Source organism: Petaurus breviceps, unplaced genomic scaffold (genome assembly GCF_028583685.1).
Source record: "Petaurus breviceps papuanus isolate PSGF00001 unplaced genomic scaffold, PetGlider_PUasm1.0 379, whole genome shotgun sequence".
Classification (NCBI taxonomy): domain Eukaryota; kingdom Metazoa; phylum Chordata; class Mammalia; order Diprotodontia; family Petauridae; genus Petaurus; species Petaurus breviceps.
This window is the reverse complement of record NW_027186303.1, coordinates 2031359-2056462: the sequence shown is the minus strand read 5'-3', so window position 1 is coordinate 2056462 and position 25104 is coordinate 2031359. Positions and strand designations below refer to the sequence as shown.

Sequence of the window (25104 nt, the reverse complement as noted above, 5' to 3'; positions counted from 1 at the left end):
AAAGCTTCCAAGGAAAATACGAGCTGGTTACAGGCCATAGAGGACCTTAAGAAGCAGATAAGAGAAGTGGAGGAAAAATTGGGAAGAGAAATGAGAATGATGCAAGAAAATTACAAAATGAGAGTCAATAGCCTGACTGAGGAAAATCATACCTTAAAAAATAGACTAACTCAAATGGCAAAAGAGGCTCAAAAAGGCAATGAGGAGAAGAATGCCTTAAAAAGTCGAATTTGCCGGATGGAAAAAGAATCTCAAAAGCTCACTGAGGAGAATCATTGCTTTAGAATTAGACTGGAGCAAATGGAAGCTAATGACTTTATGAGAAATCAAGATGCTGTTAAACAGATCCAAACAAATGAAAGAATAGAAGGCAATATGAAATATCTCATGGGAAAAACCACTGACCTGGAAAACAGATCCAGGAGAGATAATCTAAAAATTACTGGACTACCTGAAAGCCATGATCAAAGTAAGAACCTAGAAATCATCCTCCAAGAAATTCTCAAGGAAAACTGCCCTGATGTTTTAGAACCAGAGGGCAAAATAGAGGTTGAAAGAATCCACCGATCACCTCCTGAAAAAGATCCCAAAAAGAAAACTCCTAGGAATATTATAGCCAGGTTCCAGAATTCCCAGATTAAGGAGAGAATATTATAAGCAGCCAGGAAGAAACAATTTGAATATTGTGGAAACACAGTCAGGATAACCCAGGATCTGGCAGCTTCTACACTGAGGGATCAAAGGGCTTGGAATATGATATTCCAGAGGTCAAAGGAGCTGGGATTAAAACCAAGAATCACCTACCCAGCAAAACTGAGTATCATGTTTCAGGAGAAAATATGGTCATTCAGTGGAATAGAGGACTTTAAAGCATTTTTGTTGAAAAAAACAGAGTTGAATAGAAAATTTGACATTCAAATACAAGAAGCAAGAGAAGCATGAGAAGGTAAACAGGGAAAAGAAATCATAAGGAACTTATCAAAGTTGAACTATTAACATTCCTACATGGAAAAACAATAATTGTAACTGATGAAACTTTTCTCAGTATGAAAATAGTTGAAGGGAATAGAAATATATATGTCTATATATGAGAGCATATGGGCATATGAATACATATGTGAATGTGTGTATATATGTTTACAGCTATACATAGATAGAGGGCACAGGACCAATTTAATAGGAAGGGATGATACTTAAAAGGTGAAATTAAGAGGTAAGAGAGGAATATAATGAGAGGAGATGGGGAGAGACAGAATGGGGTAAAGTATGTCATATAGAAGAGGCAAGGGAAAATGGTTACAATGGAGGGGAAGAATAGGAAGGCAAAAGGGAATGGGTCAACCTTATTCTCATTGAATTTGGCCTGGGGAAGGAATGAAATACACACTAAATAGGGTATCTCACCCTATAGGAGAATGGGGGGAAGGAGATGAGAGGGGGGATGATGGAAGGGAGGGAAGGCTGGGGGGGAGGGAAGTTGGAAGCACCCACTTTTGAAAAGGGACGGGATCAAAGTAGAGAATAGAAAAAGTGGGAGGTGGGATAGGAGGGACGGAAATATAGTCAGTCTTTTACAACATATCTACTATGTTATTGTTTGCATTAGCCACACATGTACAACCTGTACTGAACTGCTTATCTTCGCAGTAAGGGTGGGTGACAAGGGAGGAAGGGAATGAATCTGGAATTCAAAGTTTTAAGCTCAAATGTTTTAATATATATATATATATATACTATTATTAATACTATTTTACATGTAATTGAGAAATAAGATATATAGGCCCTGGGGCATAGAGATCCACTGGAAAAGTCGAAAGGTGTATGGGAGGAAATATGGGAGAGAGCAGATTGGAGGAGGGGATATCCTGTGGGACTGCTATTTTGGGGCGGTGGGTAGGGGAAAAATGGGGAGAAAATTCATAATTCAAAATCTGGCAGAAATGAATGATGTAAATCAGAAGTTAATAAAGCATTTGAAAAATGAAGAAAAAAAAGGAAAGAATAAATTGTCACTGGCCTGCCTGTAGTCTTGGTATGAAACTTTCTATATGGTCATAGTTAAGTTCACATTTACAATTTAATTTTGTATAATTGCTAGGTTTGTATTCATCTGGTTTCTAACAAGTGTGATACAGAGCCATATCAATAGCTATTACTCTGTGTGTGTGTGTGTGTGTGTGTGTGTGTGTGTGTGTGTGATATGAGTGGAAATGATGACTCATCTCCAGCCCACTTTGCCCCTGGCTCCGTGTCTTACAGACTTGCAGACTTGATGGAAGAACATCAGGAAGAGCTGGCAACCATCGAGACCATTGACTCAGGGGCTGTGTACACCCTGGCCCTGAAGACCCACATTGGCATGTCTGTGCAGACATTCCGATACTTTGCAGGCTGGTGTGACAAAATCCAGGCAAGCTCAAATTCACTGGTCTCAGCATCTGGGCCCCTCCAGAAATGCACCCCTGAGTGTCTGGGTATCATGGGGGTTGTTGTGATCACAGAGCTTCACAGTGGGCAGCCAGGTTGACTGAGGTCAGAAGGTCACAATCCCTTCTTTTATCACTCTTGTCCACTATGATCTTCAAGAAGTAAAACTTCACCATTTCATAGCAGTGAGCAGATGGCAGGACAGAGGTGGACTTTTCTAGAAAGTGGAGTTCGTGTCCTTGCATTGGTATCAAATCTCTTTTTGTTATTTTTTTAGGGTTCAACAATCCCAATTAACCAAGCCCGCCCAAATCGTAATCTGACCTTCACCAAGAAAGAGCCTCTAGGGTGAGAAGGGGCTTCTTTTGTGACTTGTATGCATGGTCTCTCCAATTAGTCCATACTGAGTGATTTAATGTTTTGATTTTTTTCCCTCTGTAGTGTCTGTGCAATCATCATTCCTTGGAATTATCCCCTAATGATGCTGGCATGGAAGAGTGCAGCATGTCTGGCAGCAGGCAACACCTTGGTACTCAAGCCAGCACAGGTAACCTAGGCAAGGGGGAGGCTCAGCAGATATTCTGGTCTCATGCTTCCATGATTGAAAAGAGCAGTGAAGTCATGGGGTGGGGACTTCCCTCACCCATGCAAGCTACAATCCTTTCATGCTTGAGGAGATGCTACCAAGATTCTCTAGACAAAATGTCACGTGGTACCCACCTTTTGGTGTGGTTCTCTCCATATTTAGCCAGGATGGTCTTCAAATAAGGCTCTTCATAGGGTCCTACAACCTTTCCAGGACGGTGTCAGCTCTTACCTCTCTCTCCACTGGCATAGCCACAGCTTTCTTCTAAGGAATTTATTTTAGGATCCCCACTTATGTGCATTTCTCTCTCTCCTCCCTCCCTCTCTTTCTTTCTGTGTCTCTCTTCTTCTTCTGCCTTCTTCCCCTCCGTCTATCTTCCTCTCTTACTCCATCTCTTGTATCTCCCTTCTCTTTCTCTCTCCCAATTTCATTTCACAAAATATATTTTCAAATTTTCCAGCAGTGCTAATCTAGTGGTGAAAAGAGGCAGAACAGCTCACAGTGTCCTGTGCTGGTCAAAGAAAAGCTTTAAAGAGGGCTCTCGCTGAAGAGTGTGGGGTCTGGTGGAAGCAATGTCACATAACTCCCAGCCATATGATAGCCCTATAGGTCAATTGGGTATTACACTGAGGGAGCCTGCTGCCCACCTCCTGACACAGATGGACTTAATGAGTTCAGGGTGAACCCCAAGAATATTGGGGTGCCACCTGAAATGATGAGTAATAGACAGTGTAGGTTCTGTTGTCCTGAAAGAAGTCACCCAGACAGTCTCCAACTTAATGAGAGGCCTTTATTGGGGTGCTGTACCCAAGCAGCCTGCTCCCTGTGAGGCAGAGTCCCAGTGGGCTCTCCCCCACATAGGAGGCCTGCCTGAGGGCCTGCTTCCCCTAGGAGGTGGAGGTTAATAAGTCTGCTTTAAATATAATCTTATGGAAATGCCTGGGATATCCTGTAGTCCGGAGGTGCCTTTATCATACAAATAAGCAAAGGGAATAGGAGAGGGGAGGGGAAGAGCTGTTCTGGAATGTCAGGCTAATTGGGGCTGCCTTGTGGAAACCCCATCTCTGGTGGTGGCTTCAGTGCAGTCTTCTTTGGTCACTTTTCTGGCTGGTCACACCCTGCACCTCACCTCCTCTCCCACATCCTGCATCCTGCCTGCTCCTTCCACCTCAAGCATTCCAGTCTGCCTCACCTCAGCAGACTGAGAGAGCAGAAGGAGACCTACATTTTTTGAGGCACGGCCAGTGTTGGGATTTGTTTTGCTTGATTGTCCATGTTTGTTACAACAGTGGCTCCCTCTCTCCATTATTATTATTATTGTTTTTTGCCTTTTGGAGGGCAATTGGGGTTAAGTAACTTGCCCAAGGTTACACAGCTAGTTTTTTGTGTGTGGGTGTTATGTGTCTGAGGCCGGAACTGAACTCAGGTTCTCCTGACTCCGGGGCCGGCGCTTTACTCACTGAGCCACCTAGCCGCCCCTCCCCATTGTTTTTTTTACCATGGTGGGGAAGAAGGAGAGAAAGAAATAGATTTTTATTATTCAGAAATTAATTTTAAAATAATATTTTATTGCTTACCATCTCAGGGAAGGGGAGGGAGGAATAGAATTTGGAGCTCAAAACTTAAAAAATAAATGTTTAAAAATTGTTTTAACATGTAATGGGAAGGAAGTAAAATACATTTTTAAAAAGTAACAATAATACTAGTATTAAAAAGATGAATTTTTTTTAGAGAGAAACTGGGAGTCATTAAAACAACTCTGCCATTTCCCCAAGACCATCCAGGCCACCTTCCTTGTCAGGTTCAGTTGGCTAAACCCAGTGTCCTTTTACAGTGACCAGGATAGAGCTCCTCCATTAGCACAGATAGCTTGTCCATTCACCTCCTTACTGTCCTGTCCCCTAAACAATAGGCATTCTGCTTCCATTTAGTTTTTCCCTGCTTACATAGCTCATCTGAAATGGAAAAAAAAATTATCTCTGAATAATAATAGCTGACATTTATATAGTGCTTATTTGAGTGCTTTACAGTTTTTGTCTTATTGGGTCCTTATCACAGCCCTGCTAGGCAGGTACCATTATTGTCCCCATTTTACAGTTGAGGAAACTGAGGCAAACGGTGAAGTGACTTGCCCAGGATCACATATCTGTGTCAGAGGATAAATTTGAGCTCAAGTCTTCCTGACTCCAGGCCCTCAGTCTTATATTTTCCTTTGTGTAAACAAGTTTCTCAGCTAATCCCTCAGGCTGCTGAGTCCTCATGAAGACAACATCCTGCATATCCAGGTACCCCAAGATCCCTCAAATCTGTACCTCTTCCTTTTATAAAGCAAGTGTAGCCCCCACTCACATGCACACTCATACTGACAGGCTGGTTAAGTCAATCAGTGAGCATTTATTAAGTCCCTCGTGTGTGCCAGGTTCCCTGAAGGGGAGTGTACTACTAAGAAAATAGTTTGGACTTTGCAGGATTCCTGAAAGAGGCTTAGAGACCCCTGGGGGGTCCTTAGACCAAACTTTGAGAACCACCAGCTTTGGAGCCCAGAAAGACCTGAGTTCAAGTCCTTCTCTCAACACCTACTGACTGCATGACCCTGGGCAAGTCACTTAGCGTCTCTCTGCTTCAGTTTCCCCATCTGTAAGATGATGATATTGATAGCACATATCTCCTCCCAGGGTTGTCTTGAGGATAAAATGAGATGATATTTGTCAAGTTCTTTGCAAACCTTAAAGTGATAATTCCTACTACAGTAGGAAAAAGTGCTGGGCTGGAAGGTGTGCCCCAACTCCATTTCTTGGCTTTGAATCTTAATGTCTTCTTGACCTCTCACCAGTTTGTGATGGAGTGTTTTGTTTGTTTTTTTAAATAAACATTGAAGTGCTGTGTTGCAAAGGTGGCCTGTTCTTACTGCTACCTTTACTCCATTAGTTAAGTCTTTTCTCCTCCCTCAGCTCAGTAACACCAATCGGTTGGAGTCGCTGACCTGTTAGGGCCCTTCTGCCTCCACTGGATACCTCAGCCCCCAGACAGATTTTAACTGAGGAAGCGGCCTTGCTGGAGGTGACGATATCTCCTTGTGTTGTTGCTTTTGTCCCTCTGACTTGTGTGGCAGAACCCAGAGGTGCTCAGTTTGGGGTAGAACTTCCTAGAATTGTGTCTGGCTTGGCCTGAAGAGCAGGACGGTCACAGCCAATTATGGACTCGTTTTTCTTTAGGTTACACCTCTGACAGCGTTAAAGTTTGCAGAGCTCTCCGCTAAGGCTGGCTTTCCAAAGGGAGTGATCAACATCATCCCTGGCTCAGGTAAAACCTATTTTCCCCAGTCATTTTGCCATAAGGAATGGGACGGGGCCAGTGGAGGCTTTTTGTTCCTCTTGTAACCGTGCAGAGCAATCCCATGTGGGAAAGTAGGGCTGGAGAAGGGCCCCACTGCTGTGAGAGAGCTCAGTATTGCCATAACAGTGGGTGAGAAGAGAAGCCAAAGAAATAATACCACAAGACTTAGATACAAAGCACAGTTTACTCATTAACACCTACAGAAATGCCACAGAATGGGGAGAAGGAAGGAAGCTGTACCAGGGAGAGCTGGTTGTTAAATTTTCAGTGTGAGCATTTAAACCTTAGAAATCAGCAGCTACAACCTAGGGGTTGATGTTTAGTTTTGCTGATTGTCTAGCCTTAAGAAAGTGATGGAGGTGGGGGCGGCCAGGTGGCACAGTGAGTAAGAGCGCTGGCCCCGGTGTCAGGAGACCCGGGATCAGTTCCAGCCTCAGATACTTGGCATCCACACAAAAAATAACTGGCCGTGTAACCTTGAGCAAGTTACTTAACCCCAATTGCTTAAAAAAAAAGTGATGGAGGAAATGTTAATAATGAAAATTACACTTAAAAGTGCCATCAAGGGTCCTTTCTTTTTTCTGGACAGTCAGTTGTTAAACATTAATTTTAGATTTTCACCAGTGAAAATTCGTACCCAGAATGTTTCAAACCTAAGTGAGGACCACCAAGACAAGAAGAAAACTCATTCAGTTTATAGCATAATAAACATACCTCCCTTAACATTAAGGCTTCAATGACCACATTTACTATAAAATTGATGGCAGTTGTCTCACTTCTCCTTGTGACTCTTTCTGGCCAGTCTCTTCACGGAGTCACACAGGAACAGGGCAGTGAAGCTCTGACCCAGCTCGTTCTAACGCTGCTGGCCCAGATCCAATGGTGCCGACTGTTCTGTTCTGGGTCTTCTCCAGAGCCCAAGCCCACTAATACTGCTGCTCTCCCCTCATTCTGCTACTAACAAGAGGGGAGAAAAGGCAACCCTGGGGATGTTCATAGCCAAGAAGCTGGAGACCTTACAGACAGCCCATGGGAAATCAAATGCTCTTCCCTTTTCCACTTTTCCAGAGAGAAATGAGTTTTGTTTTTCTCCAAAAGAACAAACAGCCGATCAGGCTTGTTTACTTTGAATAGCAGTACCTGTCATTTTGGCTTACTAAATTGCAATTCATTATAAACTGCCTACTATGTGGTGATGAACTCAGTGTTAAGATCATGTCCTTTGTTCAAAGGCAAGTTGTTTCTAATTTACTTCTAAGTCAATATTTTTGTGAAAACAAAAACAGGAAAAATCACATCTTCATCTAGTTTAATTTGAGAGGTTAAAGTTCAAAATAACTATCGTGGAATGGAGATTGTTCATTCAAGGTACATGATATTTGACAGAATATATTCATAAGGGATATTCATAGGGGGCAGCTAAGCTCAATGGATAGAGTGCTGACCTGGCCCTAGAGTCAGGAAGACCTAAGTTCAAATCTGGCCTCAGACACTTACTAGCTGTGTGACTGGGCAAGTCACTTAACCTGTTGGTCATTTCCTTCTTCAGTGAATCAAGGCAAATCATTTCAACAGATTTGCCAAGAAAACCCTGCCCCATGACCAGGGGGTCATGAAGAGTTAGACACTGACTCAAATGACTAAACAACAATTCACAGGGGCTAGGGATAAGGTCTGGACCCAGGATTTCACTTGTATAAGGAACTACTGGGTGAAGAAACTTCCTCCCTCTACCTGTGCTGGACAGCATCTTCCAAAGCTGCTGGAGAGGATGAGTGAGTTTCTCAGGTTATGGAGCTAATATGATGCAAAGGGAAGACCTGAACTCAGTTCTTTCCAGCTCTCTTGGGCACTATAACATGCTGTACACTAAAAGGGCCGTGGTCACTACATCCTGGGCCATGTTGTCCTGCCACTGGACTTTGATGACCCAGTAGGAGAGAATGAGGCTAACGACTTTGCACAACTCCGCCTCACTTATATCCAATTCACATTCAAGTCAAAACATCACTCTCAATGTAACTGCTCCTCTTTGAGAATGAAGGATGAATGACAATAAGACAAGACAATGCTTTTTAATAGATGGATTCCTAGGTCTCCAGGCCCCTCACCAGCCCTCTGAGCACCCTTCTCAGAACCTGCTCCAGTTTGGAAATGCCCAGTCCTGAGATTAGAGGCAGGAATCTGATCTAAATGCAAAATGGAAAAGAAAATAACATCCAATTTAGAAACTTTTGGGGGTAGAATAGTCCAGAAGAATTATAAGTTTCCATAGCAAACAAAAAGTTTGTCATTTCAGGCAACCAGGTTCTCAGTATGTTCTCTTCCCTTTATTTTTTGTCTTGTAGAAAAACATTAGTTCAAGTTTCCCAGATTTAACTTTATTTATTTATTTATTGCTTTTTTTTTTGAGGGGGAAAGGTAGGGCAATTGGGGTTAGGTGACTTGCTCAGGGTCACACAGCTAGTTTTTTGTGTTAAGTGTCTGAGGCCAGATTTGAACTCAGGTCCTCCTGACTCCAGGGCCGGTGCTCTATTCACTGTGCCAACTAGCCACCCCTTTAACTTTATTTAAATTGTGGTTTCACTCAGATCTCTTTTTACCCTAACTAGAATTTAAGGATGACTTTATAATTTAGGTTCTATTCCCCATCCCGCAGGTGGCCTAACTGGACAGTACCTATCCGAACACCCAGATGTTCGCAAACTTGGCTTCACTGGTTCCACAGCGGTTGGCAAACAGATCATGAAGAGGTGGGATGCCCAACTAGCAGGAATGTCACCTGTCTTCCAAGTGCATTAAAGTCGCCCCTTTGGCTGGTGTAGCTTGGACGGGGGCAGGAGGGAGAGAGAGCCTTTGTGGGCCCCTTGGCAGCTGCCAGCTGCCCACTGACAGCGCTACACAGCACCTTCATGTTCTGGAGTCCCAGGGGGCCTCTGGTCTATTAAATCCTTTTGTTTCTACAACTAAGAGCCAAGGGCCACCCTCCACACAAACTCTGTCTAAACAGGGCTACTGGAAAAACCCTTTTCTTAGACCACTCAGACAAGTTTGCTGTGTGCTCCATAGCCAGTCCGTAATCATGTATGTTGTGTGTACTCCCCACTTCTCAGCATCTCCCACTGAATCTTTTCAAGTTCAGAGAGGAAGTCCATTTCTCTTTCCATCTCCTGTCTTCTAACCAGCTAGATCAGATTATACACATCTCCTTGGGCTGTTTCTTTAATAAGCTCTCCAAAAGAGGGCCAGAGAATAGAACCAGTCCCTCCCTCCTGTGGCCTTCAGTGTAGCAGGCTATGACTCAGAGGAAAGGGGGCAGCCCCTCTATGTACCTTCATACCCAGTGACTTCAATGCAAAGGTGAACCCAGAGGAGGATGGAAAAGGGAAAGTGTGGTTCAGGGCAAAGAAATGAGAGGCCAAAGCCTTGGACTGCAGGTGTCCAGGGTCTCAGGAAATTCGTGCTCATGCTAATGCACGTGGCCTCTGTCACACCAGTTGTCCTGAAGCTTTAGCTGTCAGGTAGTTACCATTTCCCCCAACAACTAAATTAAGGGATGAGATGGAAGAAAGATCTGATTGGTATGAAATGTTCATTTTCCCTGTCTTTCCCCAAAGCTGTGCCATGAGTAACTTGAAGAAAGTTTCCCTTGAACTTGGTGGCAAGTCCCCGCTGATCATATTCAGTGACTGTGAACTTGACAAAGCTGTGAGAATGGTAAGAGGGGACCAATCTTAATCAACCTGTCGTCTAGGCTGCCTCTTCACTGACTGCATTTCAAGGGCTTAACTTGACATGTGCTTTCCACTGGGTGGGAGTCAAAGACCATTTAAAAAAGTTCATTCTTGAAGATTTCAAAAATTGGTTTTCCATTCCAGATACAATTTGTCCTCACTAAACTTGTGTATAAATCTATGCAGCAATGGGATTTGGAAGCAGTCAGTATAGTATTTAATTTATCCCCAGGGAGCATTTATCCATAGGCTTGGTGAATACTGCTTTCTTGGGGAGAAGGCACTATATTGAATTAGTAAGGTGTGTTCTTTGCCTTCATAGACAGACTTGGTTCCTTAGAAAGAGAGGTGAGTTAAAACTTGAGAGATCTGCTGAAGCAGAGATTCTGAGCTACCCCTCTTCTTAGCCCTGGGAGGGTCTGGGCAATCTTCTGCTATTCCAGTGCTGAGCAACCTTTTGACTAAATTGGGCAAATGTGCCAATCCATCCCTGCTCTGGTGTCTTGACTGGCCAGTATTGCTCGGGGACTATGTCCCAGTTTAAAGAAGTCTTAACAGTTGAAGAAGGTTGAAAATTGATTTAATTGGGGCCAGTATTGCAGTAAATCCAAAAATATGTCATTTTTGCACATTGTTGATAGGTATGTGTACTAACTCATAATGCTTGTTGGTATATCTGTACTCACTTCAGGGTTTCACAACTGTATACTCAAGGGACTCTCTGAGAAGCAGAAACAGTATTGAAGAAATAAAAGATTGCAAAGGCATGAGAAGGGAGAGAAGTTTGTCCCCTTGTCACACACTGCTCACAGGAATGTGTTTTTAATCGAGTCCTGTCCCAGTGCAGGTGTTCATTAAATAAACAGCCATCCTCAGAATTACTCATGATAAATGAATGTAAGATTAACCTTGGAAATGTAACTCTGAATTAAGAAGGTTCCAGTGTTGTATGGCTTTTGCTGACCATCAGAAATCTAAAATTCACATGGACTTGAGGCAAGAATGTACAATGGCCCTCTGAAAAGTCATGCCTGCCCTCAAGTGGTTTGCAATCCAAAGCAGACAACATAGGCCGCAGAGAGCCAAAGGACCAAGCCATAAGAGTTTGGCATCAGCATACGAAAGGTCAAGGAGTCTTATGTTTTCTTTTTATTTTGTCCAGGAAGACTTCCTGGAGGAAGTGTACTAGAAAATGGATCTTAACACCTTGAGTTCCACTATATTTGAAAATCTTGCCATTCTGGGCAACTTTTATCTTAAACATATTACTGGATTTCAGTTTGAAATCAGAATCAGAATTCTCCTCAGTTTGTCTTTCTAAACTCACATGGCTTAAAAGACACCATCATTTACATAATTTGTTTCACTGTGTATCTTAATATTTCAAGGATTCCTATTTCATTCATATGTGGTCCTCTGTGAATGTAAAATTCGGCCTCTCCAAAGTTTAATGAATGGTCATCTGCATTTATAGTTATCAAAAACAATATTAGAAGTGCTAATGAGCAAAAGGGGAAAAGGAAGTAAGGGAAAATATAACTCTAAATATAACCCATGTGTCGGGGCATGAATAAATAGCCTAATGTAGTTTCTAGGCCCCCATCTAATTAATAGCTAACACAATAGCTGTGGTGTAAGCAGAGAAATACTTAGCAGATTCCCACATATAGCTTCAAGGAAGCATCCTTAGTTTTAAAAAGGCCTTTCTTTTCTTTTTTCAAAGGGCATGGGAGCTGTGTATTTCAACAAGGGAGAGAATTGTATTGCAGCAGGCCGGTTATTTGTAGAAGAATCCATTCATGATGAATTTGTGAAACGAGTGGTAAGACATCCTAAATGTTCTCTGAATTCAACAGAAATATCATTAACTCTGGCTAAATATTCCCAGATCTAATAAGTGTTTAAAGTTAGATTTGAACTCAGGAAGATGAGTCTTCCTGACTCCAAGCCAGGCACTCCATCCACTATGGCGCCACCTAGTTGCCCCATTCCCACATCTATCAACTATTCTTGGCACTGCATGGTTTGGAGTTCTTTTAACATAGTGGTCACCCTCCACTGGATGCACTCCAGTTTATAATTCCATCTTTAAAATATGATACCAAGATTTTAAGAAAAAACCCAAACTGTGGTCTGACCAAGATAAGAGGACAACTGAACTACCATGTCCCTCCTTCCAGACACTGGATTTCTGATATTAAGCCTGTGATCATACTAGAGTTTGTTTTGTTTTGTTTGGCAGCCACATCTTTGAACCATATTTGAGCTTGTCATCTGTTAAAATTCCTATGTCTTTTCACATGAACTATTATTATTCAGCTATATTTCCCTTATCTTATACTTGTGTATTTCTTTTTTTAATTATTCTTAAAATATCATGTATTTAAAAAAAACAGCAAACAAACAAACAAGCACACAAAAACCTATGTAACTTTTCTCTCTATAAAGTAGAAAGGAAGGAAGGCCCAAATTGACTTAAGCGGTGATTAATACTACTTAAGCTGTCTGCTTAGGGGTTTGTATTTCTTAAATCTTGTTCTATATTATATGTGTATTTCTTTTTTAAACCAAATAATTCAAGTCAGTAACACAAGTGGTTCTGAAACATAAGGGAGAAACTGGAAAATATTTCTTTGAGAACCAGAAATTAAGAACCTTAAAGAGATCTTAAAAATTCCTCTAGATCCAATACCCTTATTCTACATTTGATGAGACTGGCTCAGTGGTCAAGGCTTTTCACACTGTTAGTACAGTGTGACCCATTAAGGCCATGATAATGTCAACTATGTGTCATATAGAAGCCAGAGGGTATAAAGCATGAGCAGCTTTCCAGAGGATTGCTACTGTGAATAGCTTTCAAAGTTCTGATTACATAGTATAGTGAACTCTATTCAATAACAAATCAGAGAAAAACATTCACATAAAATCAAGGTACAGCAATCACAATGTCATAACTTATCACAGAAAATCAAAATACAGCATTCACCATGTCACAACTCAACAACTTCTCACTAAAATGGCCACATAGTTTTCACCAAAGTGGTCACATAGTTTTAAACAAAGTACATTCATTTAGTCAATCACAAAGTACAAAAATCAAAGTTCTCTACCCCTAGGTAAATCATAATCTCAGTCAGTATACAGTATCCAAATAAAGTCTTCTTTCAGCTTGACTTGAGGCTGGCTCTCAGCTTCCATGGTTCCTCTTCCATGGTTCCAGCTCCAACTGTCACCTGGGTTCAAAGGCAGGCAGCTCCCAGTCCCTTGTCCAGTTCTTTGTCCAGTTCTTCATCCAGTTCCTGTTACATATTGAAGTTTACAGTGTCCAGTCCACCTCAAGTCCTTCACAGTTCTTGTTTCTGGGAAGACAAAGCTTGACAGAGCCACAATAATATTCATCCACATTGCTGGCACCATCTGCTTGTGAAATCAACTCAGACCCACCAACAAGGTCTGAGAACTCAACACAAATCATCAACATAGAAATCAACACAGACCCACAAACAAGGTCCAAGAGATCAGCACAAATCATCAGTAAAGTCCCAGGACCTCCAAAACCCTCCTCCAGGACTTCTGTAAACATATAACCAGAAAATCCTCTTTCAAGGCTTCCAGTAAGGTCCCAGGGCTTCTGTACAAAGTATCACATACAAAAATCAGCACAGACAGAGCAGACAAACAGAGTGCCAGGATAACACGAGTTTTTTCCTTGACTCTGCCACCACAAGAGCCCTCTTCTCAGTACTGCTGTGTTTAAACAAGACCTCTCCTTATATTGCCATTAGCTCCTCCCCTTCCTGTTGCAGGAGTTCATGAGTTGTAGGGTTCATAAGTTGTGCAGTTCACATGTTCTCTTTCTTAACAGACTTGATACAAGGCTCAAAAGAAACTTGAACAGAAACAAGGTGTTAATTCAATAGCTGAAACAAGGTGTCAACGACTTCTATGCTTGCCATTACAGAGGGGCAGCCAGGTGGCAAAGAGGATTGGATGCTTGGTCTGGAGTTGTGAAGACCTGAGTTCAAATGTGGCCTTAGACACTTACTAGCTGGGTGACCCATGTTTGCCTCTGTTTCCTCATCTATAAAATGGGGATAACAATAGCAGTTACTTTCCAGAGTTGTTGTGGGGATTAGATAAAATAATTATGAAGCAATTAACATACACAATGAGCCCTGTATAAATGTTAACTATCACTATTATTACTTTAGATTTTTCAGCATTGAGGTATGTACCAGACCTAAAATATTTCTACCATATAGTCTGATGGAAATGTACTTTTGTTGGTGTTCTGTGTTAGTAAAAAACAACAGCTTGTTTATCTTAAAGGCTTGAAGTTCAGAGGAACTTACATAGCTTGTGTTTTATAAATTGTAAGTTGTGTTTGATGAACTGTGGGTGATACACAGGTAGAAGAAATCAAAAAGATGAAAATCGGTGACCCCCTGGACAGATCCACAGATCATGGCCCCCAGAATCACAAGGCCCACTTGGAAAAACTTCTACAGTACTGTGAAACGGGGGTGAAAGAAGGAGCCACTTTGGTATATGGAGGAAGACAAGTCCCCAGGCCTGGTAATAACAACCACTGTGCTGCCTTGGCTTTAGTTATAGGCCAGATTTTTAAAGCAATTTTTTTTCCTGAATGTGAAATGGATATGAACACTTAATCACAGCCATGTCACGTCTGGACCAGAAATTATGGTGTGCTCATGGTATAAGGGAAACTTTGTGGATTCTTGACTTGATTTTTCAGTTCTGTTCTCTCGCCTCTTGGCCATGTCACTTAATGTGTGGGAGATACAGTTTTCATGATCTTTTTTTTTTTTAATTGGGGGAATGATTCTTTATCTCATCCACCCTACAGGCTTGTTTTGAATCTCAAATAAAACAATGAATGTGAGCCTGTGAAACGCTATGTAAACATAAAGAACAGGGGGTTTCCCGCTGAAAAGGACTCTAAGCATGTAGCCCAGCCTCCTCCTTTTTATGGATCAGGAAATTAAGCTTTAGACTGGGTGAGTGACCCAAAGTCACTCAGGTCATAAGTAGTAGAACTGAGATCAAGCCCAGCTTTTCTGAATCCAGGGGTCTTTCTACTTCCTGACTGTCAACAACTGGTAACTGCCATGTAACATCCACACATGATTTGGGGCATTCTGAAATTTCATCTTGAGACTTATTACCTAGGAAAAATAAAGTTCTGTTTCTCAAAATAAGGCTTGTGTTGGGGTGGCCAGGTAGCACAGCAAGTAAGAGCACCGGCTCCAATGTTGAGAAGACCTGGAGATAGAATCCCGGGCTCAGACACTTAGCACCTACCCAGAAACACCTGGCCGTGTAACCTTGAGCAAGTTACTTAACCCCAATTGCTTAGGGGTGGCCAGGTGGCTCAGCAAGTAAGAGTACCGGCTCCAGTGTTGGGACAACCTGGAGTTCGAATCTCGGGCTTGGACACTCAGCACCACACCCAGAAATAACTGGCCGTGTAACCTTGAGCAAGTTACTTAACCCTGATTGCTTAAAAAAAAAAAAAATAAGGCTTGTGTCTTGGGAGATAGAATTGGCCCAACATCTTTGTGATGGACTGGAAAGCATTAATATGACACTTACCACCCTAGCGAGGCATTGATTAAGAGCTTAAGAGATGCCAGACACTGGGCTAGGAACTGAGGGTACAAACACAGGCAGAAAGAAAGTCAGTCCCTGCTCTCAGGGAGAGCAGACAGCACAAAGTGGGGATGGGCTTGGTAAAGTACAGAAAGTCAGATGCACAGCAAAGAAGGGAATGAAGGTTGTTGGCCAGCCTGGCCGCCCCCCTCCCCAAAATAGCAGCCCTAAGAGGAGTTCGCCAATGGAAGGAAAGGGGGGCCAGCATGGCAGGGGGAGGCTGTAGGAAGGGAAAGCTATAGGAGTGGATATTATATCTTTCAGGGTGAGGAGGCCCCAAACATTGAGGGAGGTTCTTAGGTGAAACTTCAGATGAGACACAATATTGAAATGGTTTTTAAGAAAATAAAAAGGCAAGATGTGTATTTTTAATGACCCCTACTATATTTAAATTGGAAGAAAGTAAATCGAGAATTACTAAGGCCATATTGATAATTATATATCCCTTTTTCTGAATTAGGCTTTTTTATGGAGCCAACTGTGTTCACAGATGTTGAAGACCACATGTACCTTGCCAAAGAGGAGTCTTTTGGGCCTGTTATGGTCATTTCTAAATTCAAAAATGGGTATGTTTGCTGTTTTCAATTAAATTTAGATTTTAATTTGATTTTTTTTTCTTTGCCACGGTATTATTCACACATGGCAATTTATGTGGCAAAGGCTTCTACTATCAAGCATGACGGTGGCCGTCACTAAGGGCTGCTGGAGGAAATCAGACCATGATGACAGTGGCAACCACAGACTTAGGCCTTCTGACCTCCCCCAACACTGACTGATGCAGGGAAGGGTTTATTCGTCATCACTCCATCAGATTCACCACATCATTTCCAGACTTAAACCTTAAATTCTTAAACAACCTCCCCAGCATCACTCCCATTTCCCTTCTCTCTTTCATCAGATGACCATACCTCCTGCTTTATTGAACAGATCAAGGATGGATGATGTGAGCTCCCTCCTCCATACCCCACCTGCCCAAGTCTCCTCCTTCCTTCTCCTCTACTAGGATATTGGTCCTTCTCCATCCCAGAGTGGTGCCCTTGTTCCTGGCCCTTCCTGTCTCCCTGGATCCTTCAGTTATCCCTTCTCTCCTTTGTGTCCTCTCTCTCCTCTTGGCTTTTTCTCTTCTGCTTTCAGATAAGCTCAGGTCTCAGCCAGCCCCCCAAACACCCTAGCCTGGATCTTGCTGCCTTCCTCAACTCATCATTCTCTCTTTACTGCCAAACTCCCAGAAAGAATAAGTCTACTCACTCTCTACTTCTCTCTCACCATTCACTCCTTAGTCTTCTTGTACTCTGGTATCTAGCCTACTATTCCACTCTTACTGCCCTTCCCCAAATCAGTAATGACTTATCACCAATTCAGGCCTCATTCTCCATGGTCTTTTGGCAGCATTTGCTATCACCAACCATTCTTGTCTTTGGATTCCCAGGTTTTCCCACTTCTTTGTTCACTTTCTGCCTCCTTGCCCAACTCTTCTTCCTTTTCCCAGCTCCTGGATGTGGCTGCGCCCCAAGACTCTAACTTTGGCCTTTTCTGTCTCCTTGCTGCTCCCTTTCCCCTTTACTAGTTTGTTAACCACCACATCCAGCGATCAGCTGGATGAACTGCCAGGCTGTCCTGCCATCACATTCACTGTATTCAAAACCAGCCAAAGTCTGCCCCCACCTTGCTGATGAATCACTATTCCCAGTTACCATCTGGTCCTCTCTTCTCCTTTACCTTTTACATCCAACCTGTTTTCAAGTCCTGGTTGACCCAGCCTCTGCTTTCTCTGCTTTGTATCCCTACTGCTACCAACCTAGTTCAGGTCTTCACTGATGCTCTTCTGGACTCTTTTAATGCCCTGCTTGGTTTCTCTATCTTTGTAGGTTGTTGTTGTTGTTTAGTCATTTTTAGTCATGTCCAACTCTTTGTGATCCCATTAGGGGTTTTCTTGGCAGAGATACTGGAGTGGTTTGGCATTTCTTCTCCAGCCTATTTTACAGATAAGAAAACAGAGGCAAACAGGGTCAAGTGACTTGCCCATTGTCACATAGCTAGGAAGTATCTGAGGCTGGGTTTGAACTCAGGTTCCTGACTCCAGGCCTGGCACTTTATCCACCATGTCACCTAACTCTGCTTCTCTTTGTAGACCCTCCTTTCTACCACTGACCCATCCCCCTGCTCTGAAACCTTAAGGGATTTCCCATGACTTGCTGAGTAAGAGACAAACTCCATAACCTGATATTCAAAGTTCTCCACAAAATGGATCCTGCTGAACTTTCCTGTCTAATCACATTCTTTCTTTTCTATATTCTGCATTCCAGTCAAACTTAATTAGGTCCTTTCCATGCATTTGATCTGCGCTTTGCCATCTCTGTGCTGCCCTTTCTCCAAAACCCAGCTCCTGTGTGACCTCTACTATGTCCCTTTGTCTTATGACCTTTCCCATAAGTAACCGCTCCCTTCTTCAGTCAGTCCCTCTTCTATGGAGACATCTTATCCCCTCTAGATCCTGACAGGCAGAGATGACCTGATTTTCCATGGAAAGTGAGTCGGCCATTTTGCCTGAAGGGGAGGTTTCACAGGGAGGGGCAATGAGAGAAAATCTCCCTCACAGGGTATTGTGAGGAGAGTGTTTCATTAGGTAATACATACCATTGATAGTCTTACTATGTTGGGGCCCAGATATTCAATGACCTTGAATGCATGGGAGCTGATGTGGGTGGAAATCCCACTTCCAACACCTCCAGATAACCCGTGGCATATCACTAAAGCCCTCAATGCTCCATGTAGCTGAGACTGGAAGTTGCAGCCAAGGTGCCGGCCTGCATTAATAGAGGGAGTTTGCTCATCTTGAAACTCCCTATAGCAATGAAGTCTCAGGTCCAGTCCCTATCCCTTGAATGCCTTGTAACCTTGGGAGTTTTTTAGTAGTAAATTTCATTTATAAAATGTTTTCATAGTTTATACTGCTTGAACAGCTTGCATAAAACATTAAGAGGATGACATCAAATGTGTTGCTTATATTTAATGAAAAAAAGTGATTAAAAAAAAATCTTACAGGGATATTGATGGAGTGTTGCAACAAGCAAATAATACAGAGTATGGCCTGGCTTCAGGGGTTTTCACAAGAGATATAAACAAAGCTATGTATGTGAGTGAAAAGCTGGAAGCAGGGACGGTCTTCATCAATACCTACAACAAGACTGATGTGGCAGCCCCATTTGGTGGCGTGAAACAATCTGGTTTTGGCAAAGACTTGGGTAAGGCTATATTTGTGCTCCGAAACCCTCACTTAGCCTGTCATAGAAGACTCTAAGTCTGTTTTGAGAAAATTTAGAGTCATTTCTAAGGGCTTCTGCACCAAGCTAGGAAGAAGCTCTGTTGAAAGTCATACAGAGGATTATAGGTATTCTGAAATGTCAATTTTTTAAGCCCAAGGTAAACTTTAAGACGAAAAGACTGTATCTGCTTTGGATATAGTAACACTAGAAATTTTTTTTTTTAAGTTGGCTCTCAGCTTGCCCTTTGCCATTTGCATTGTGTTGCTTGCTTCATGGGGAAGGTGGGAAAAAAAGAAGAATGGCCATGGGCAATAATCAGGCACCAGGAGTAAATATTGATCGCCATGTGGAGCTTTGAGTCAACTGACTGTGAACCAGACTGGCAGGTCGCAGTGTCCCAAACTCAACTCCAACAGTGCATTACCACCCCTTGCGCCCTCTACAAAAGCCAGTTTGCATTCAGCCGAAGTCATTTTGATGCAACTCAAACAGATATCCATGTTTTACTGAGATGGCTGCTCCTCCCTGAGCACAGTAAACTATTCTTCAGCATAATTTACATTTGTTCTGCATTCTAGAGATGCTTTTCTTTTTTTGAAGTACTTTGTAAATCTTAATGTGCTATGTGAACGTGCTCTGAGGAGGCTGCTGTCACCCATGATAATTTGCTCCTCTAATATTCTTTGTATCCTGTACAATCAGGCTTAGTTCTAAGAAAGGAAGATCTTAACAACTTCTCTTCTGTAAAAGGGGTATTGTTGGTTCCCACTGGTTAATTGGATTCAGTGGCTTCCAAGGCCTCTTCCAGCTCTAAGTCAGTGATCCCAAGATCCTAATCTCATGGATTCCCTGACTTTTAAGAACAACCTAGACCAGGAGTCCATAACCTGGAAGCTTTGTTTTGTTTTTAATACTTTGGTAACCCTATTTCAATATAATTGATTTCCTTTGTAATCTCCGGTATTTATTTTATGCATTTAAAAACATGATTCTGAGAAAGGGTCCATTGGCTTCACTGGACTGGCTGCCAGAGAGGCCAGGAAACCAAAAAAGCAAAAAACTCGTGCCCTATACTGTAACAAGCTAAAGATATCACCATACAGCCTGAAGTTAGGGATGGAGAGGGGAGAGAAGGAAGAAGCATCTTGATTCAAAGCTGTCCTGGGGCAGCTCTGAAGGAAGCCTTCTTTTCCTGCTCTGCCCCTACCTTCCACCATCTTTTTTTTTTTTTACACAGAGAAGTACATAGTACCTATCTGAGAGTCAGACAGTATACATCTTCACTAACTGATATTGTCCCCTCCAGGTGAAGAGGCTCTCCATGAGTACCTGAAAACAAAGGCAGTCACTCTGGAATATTAGATCACCGTGGGCTCCAAAACCCCTCTAGAGGCGTCCCCATCACTGTGTTCTCTACTCAGCACTTGACAGGACTCCTGGGAGTACTCTTGGAACAAACATAATCAACCAGCAAAAAAAAAAGAAAGACAAATTTCCTATGATTACAGTCCTGTTCATCTGCATGGGTGTGACCCTGAATATTTTTACACTAGATAACCAACTACAGCAATTTTGTTTCTACAAGGTTGTACATTAAATACATTTTTAAGGGATTTCAAGTTCTTTGAATTTGAAAAACCAATCCAGCCTTTTTCACTCCTATTCATTCATGATCTGTGGTACCATAGAACTGTTGACCAATTGACAAAGTGCCTTTAGTATCGCTTTTGTATGATATGTACAGATTGTGGAATCTAATCCACACACTAAGTTGTTAAAAGTATTTTTTACCTCTTTGGTACTAACAAGCAGTAATAAAGAATGTGAATGGTGATCATATAATCCCAGAAATCAAAATATCTTTGTTGTCTTGAGCACTCCACGGTGACATCATCTTTTGCCTGGGTATCATCCTCTGCCATCTTGTAAGTTGTCAGGTCCCTGGGGACAAATCACAGGCCTTTCCTGACTCCAAAGTCCTTTCCAAACTCCCTTCATGGCTGATATTTGAGAGATAACAAATCAATGCCTCCCTCCATCATAGGACCCAGAGGGTGGGAGACCCAACCACATGCTTCTTCCCAACTGTCCAGGGTTTGGGATTTGGGCACCCTTCTCCAGAGGCCAAGACACTGCTGCTTTCTCTTCCCAGGTCACCTGAGTCTTCCCCCTCCTTCTGGCCATCCCAGAAAGAAATCTCCATCAACAGATATCCCTTCACCTTAGGCATTTTTATTCCTTCATTCGGCAGACATTTATGAAGTTCCTACCGACACCTGTTAAAGCCTGTAGCTTGAAAGGGCCAAGGTCTCCCACTGCATCCTGGGCCATCTCCAGTCATCCTGATCTGTATCTTGCCACTGGACCCAGACGGCTCTGGAGGAGAAAGTGAGACTGGTGAATTTGCACAGCCCTCCTTCACTTAAATTCAATTCACTTGTGTGTCATGGCATCGCCTTCCTGAGGTCATGGTCCTCTTCAAGAACAAAGGACAAACAACAACAATGAAGTTCCTAGTATTTATGAAGTTATAGGTACTGTGGCCCAAATAACCTGGCTCCCTTTCAAATGCACTGCCTTCCTGACTCTCCCCTTCAGAAGGTGGTCCTCTTCACAGGCCTCATTATGCAGGGTCTAGAGAAGGGAGAGGGTCTTGCTACCTTGTTCTTTGAGGTTACTTCCTGACCTTCCCTCAGCTGCTTTTCTTCTTGGAGTTTCACTCCATCTAGTACTTGGTTTCTTAACCTTTTCTGTGCCACAGCCCCATGCGCTAGTCTAGTGAAGCCTATGAACTTCCGCTTTTAAAATGTGTAAAATGCAACACATAGGATCACAAGGAAAACCAATTCTATGACAAGGCAGCATCTCGGCAGGAACGTGTGATCTAGGCAAGGAGAGTGGTGGGAGTCTAATAACAACAGTAATTTCTAAGTAGAGATTAGTATGAATAATATTTAGAGATATTTGCCACAAATATATATATTATATTATATAATATGGACACATCTGTGATTTCTACTGGTGACAGTTATGGGTACTTGTTCATGCAACTGGGGCTTCTTACTAACTTCTACCTTGGAGATGTGATGTTTAAAAAAGTTCAAAGAGACATACTTTCTGGGTAATTTAATCACTTTATTAATAAAGTCAGCAAGTTATTAATAAAAGGTTGGTCATTTGGACATCTCTCTTAGACCAAAGACCTCTAATGCTGGTGGGCTCACAGTTTATATGCTTGAGAGGTGACAATCAACTTGGATTGGTTAGCGCAAAGACAGGTGTGGGCTATATTAAAATGAAGGTCTTGGGGTCCAAGACTTGGTCACTCAAATTCTGGTCAAAGAGACATCAATTTCCATATCACCTGTCTTGACAATAGAGAGAAGCAACTTTTCCCCAGACCTGTCTGAGCAAACACAACAAGCAGGAATATACCCATTAGCCCAGACTTAGAATGTCTTTTACTGTCTCATCAGATCTTAGCCTGGGGAAATCTCTAAGAGAGACTTCTCACACTGGTTAGTTTCTGGGTGAGGAAGTAGAAAAGGGGAAAAACCTTGGTCCTAATACAATAATTATTAAATATAAGAGAAATATTCATTTCATTAGCTTTTTGACACATACAAAGATGACATAATTGTTTTCCTACCCAAGTTCATATACACCTTGAAATCTACCCACAGAGCCTTTAGGGCAGAGGGAGAAGAAAGGCCAAGTTAAGAATCACCAGTGGGGCTGCCTTTTTCAGTCTCATTGCAACAGCCTACGTTTTTCCTTTCTTAAGGAGTTCAGTGTCTAATTGAGTGTCTTTCCCTAGCCTCCTGGTTCATCAACCAACTTCTATTCCTTGACTTTTACCTTCATTTTACCTGGGCCACAATCCAAGAGGGACACCCCATTTCCTAGCACTGCTCTTACCTCCATGATCCCCTATCTCCTTCCCTAAACCTCTATTCTTGGTCCTTGCGCAGGCCATGTCCAGGTCCTGATCTGTCTTGCCACTAGACCTAGATGGCTCCAGAGGGCGAAAATGAGGCTGGTGACTTTGCACAGCCTTGCCTCATTTGAATCCATTTCACTTGCAGGTCATAGCATCACCTCCCTGATGTCATGGTCCTCTCCAAGAATGAAGCACAAACAACAGTGTTGATCCTTGCTATGATGTATGAGTCAGTCAATAAAAATGAAGCAGTCCCATCTTCACCGACAGTAGAACGTGAACTTGAAGGCCAGGGTGTTTATTTCTCCTTTTTATCTCCAGGACCTACCATACTACCTCACTCAGAATACTAAAATGTCAAATGTGGACCTTCCATTAGTATGAGTGACTTCCTAATGTTTTTTAAAGCTACTTTTCTCTCCAAGACTATTTAAATTGATGAAATGAATGTATTACCTGGACTTCCCAGTACGGTTTAGGCCATCATTGCTTCCTCTTGCAGTGAGTCTTTATGCTCTGGCCCACTCTCAGAGCTAGGGTTCTAGAAAGGCACCCTGAAGGATTGGGATATCTCTTCTCTACTGACATTGGCTTGAGCCCCTCAGTTCCCTCCTTGTCAGGGCCAGTGACTAGACCCCAATTCTATTTATCCACTTGATATCAGACAGCTTTTACAAAGGGAAATTTACTTCAAAGATATAACAAACATCTCCCCCGATATTTCTTTCCTGTACTGTCTTGATCTTTGGAGGAGTAGGCACAAAATTTAGCTCAGTCCCTACATAGCATTAATCTCACTAAGTTCACATCCAAAGTAACAATGCTGCAAATGAGCTTCTGCTGGGTATGAGACCCAGGGCATTTGCTCTCTTTGCTCTCCAGGGCAGAAACGCGGGAGTGATTGCAACACTCAGCTTGGGTTCTGATGCCCAGATTCCTGTGGCATCCTCTCCTGACCTTTAAGAAAGGTTTAGAGATTCCACTCCTATCACCAGACGCCACGAGCAAGGGGTCACCCACATCCCCCAGAAGTGAATGAGGCAAAGAATGATAACCAGAGCTGGTGGGCCTTTTTGAATGCATCTGAAACCAATAAGAGACCCTCGCCTGCATCACGTGGTTAGCCAAATGAGAGCCAGTCACAGAAGCCTAAACATGCTCGTTAGTCTTTCCAAGTCACTCCCTTCACGTCCTCACGATATTCCAGAAGCAGGCTTCCCAGCACCTTCCACATGGACAGACTACATCAGCCAGGCAAAATGACAAGGTCTGCCTGTTATCACAAAATCCTTAGGCCACTTTTGTCTTAGGACAGTCTAATCAGAACTTGGCTTTGGATAAGTTTTGGGGGAGAGGGGAAGATAATATAATAATCATATATCACTACTGTATCAATGCACAGAATTCAATTCTTCCCACAAATTTCCTCCTTTTTCTTAAATGAGATGGGAAGAAATTAGGGGGACAAATTGTTCCCCTCTACCCGTTAGTGTCAGGAACTGAATTTTTCCTGATCTATCTTTAGATTTAGGTAAAACCAATGTCAGGGTAGGATCTCCTGGCCTGAAATTCTACAAATGCATTAAAATTCAGGGGAATGGGCCACTGAGACCCATTTTGATAACATAAACCAATGAGAAATAAAAGTTTTCTTAAGAGATACAGTGCTGGTCTGAGAGTTGGGAAAACCTGAGTTCAAATACTGTATCAGACACTAGCTGTGTCACTTAAACTTTGTCTGCCTCAGCTTCCCCATATATAAAATGGAGGAAATAATAGCACCTGCCTGCCTCAGGGCTGTGAGGGCCAATCCCACTGGGCCACCCACCCCCCTGTAAAGGCTCAGAAATATACCTGCAGATGACGATTCCATTTGGAGAAGAAAAACCTGGGTCATTCTAGCCAACTGCTTAGTATGAGTTAACAATGTGAGACAGACAGAGGAAAGTTACTGGGCTTTCAAGCAAATGGTTACTCTTGTTTACAACACGCTTCTTACTTGCGACAGCCTGGGAGGGCAGCTTGTCAAAGCATACCAGCTTGAGCCCAGGAGGCAAGAGTCCCTTGGACCCCAGAGCCCAGCTGGAGGACTGGGTTCTTAGGGTCCCAGGTTTAGAACTGAAAGGGCCACTTAGTTCATTTTTT

General features: G+C 42.6%; 1 protein-coding gene across 1 annotated transcript in view; it reads left to right on the top strand.

The window, feature by feature from the left end:
* ALDH1L2 (aldehyde dehydrogenase 1 family member L2) overlaps positions 1–20876 on the top strand; it is a 60726-nt gene extending 39850 nt beyond the window's left edge. The window contains exons 13-23 of the mRNA XM_069099394.1: positions 2260–2410; positions 2705–2775; positions 2869–2974; positions 6229–6316; positions 9009–9102; positions 9967–10066; positions 11807–11905; positions 14493–14658; positions 16214–16319; positions 18799–18998; positions 20326–20876. Coding sequence (XP_068955495.1) covers positions 2260–2410; positions 2705–2775; positions 2869–2974; positions 6229–6316; positions 9009–9102; positions 9967–10066; positions 11807–11905; positions 14493–14658; positions 16214–16319; positions 18799–18998; positions 20326–20381 — 1237 coding nt within the window. The 3' untranslated portion in view covers positions 20382–20876. The remainder of the gene's footprint in view (positions 1–2259; positions 2411–2704; positions 2776–2868; positions 2975–6228; positions 6317–9008; positions 9103–9966; positions 10067–11806; positions 11906–14492; positions 14659–16213; positions 16320–18798; positions 18999–20325) is intronic.
* Positions 20877–25104: the final 4228 nt, after the last annotated feature.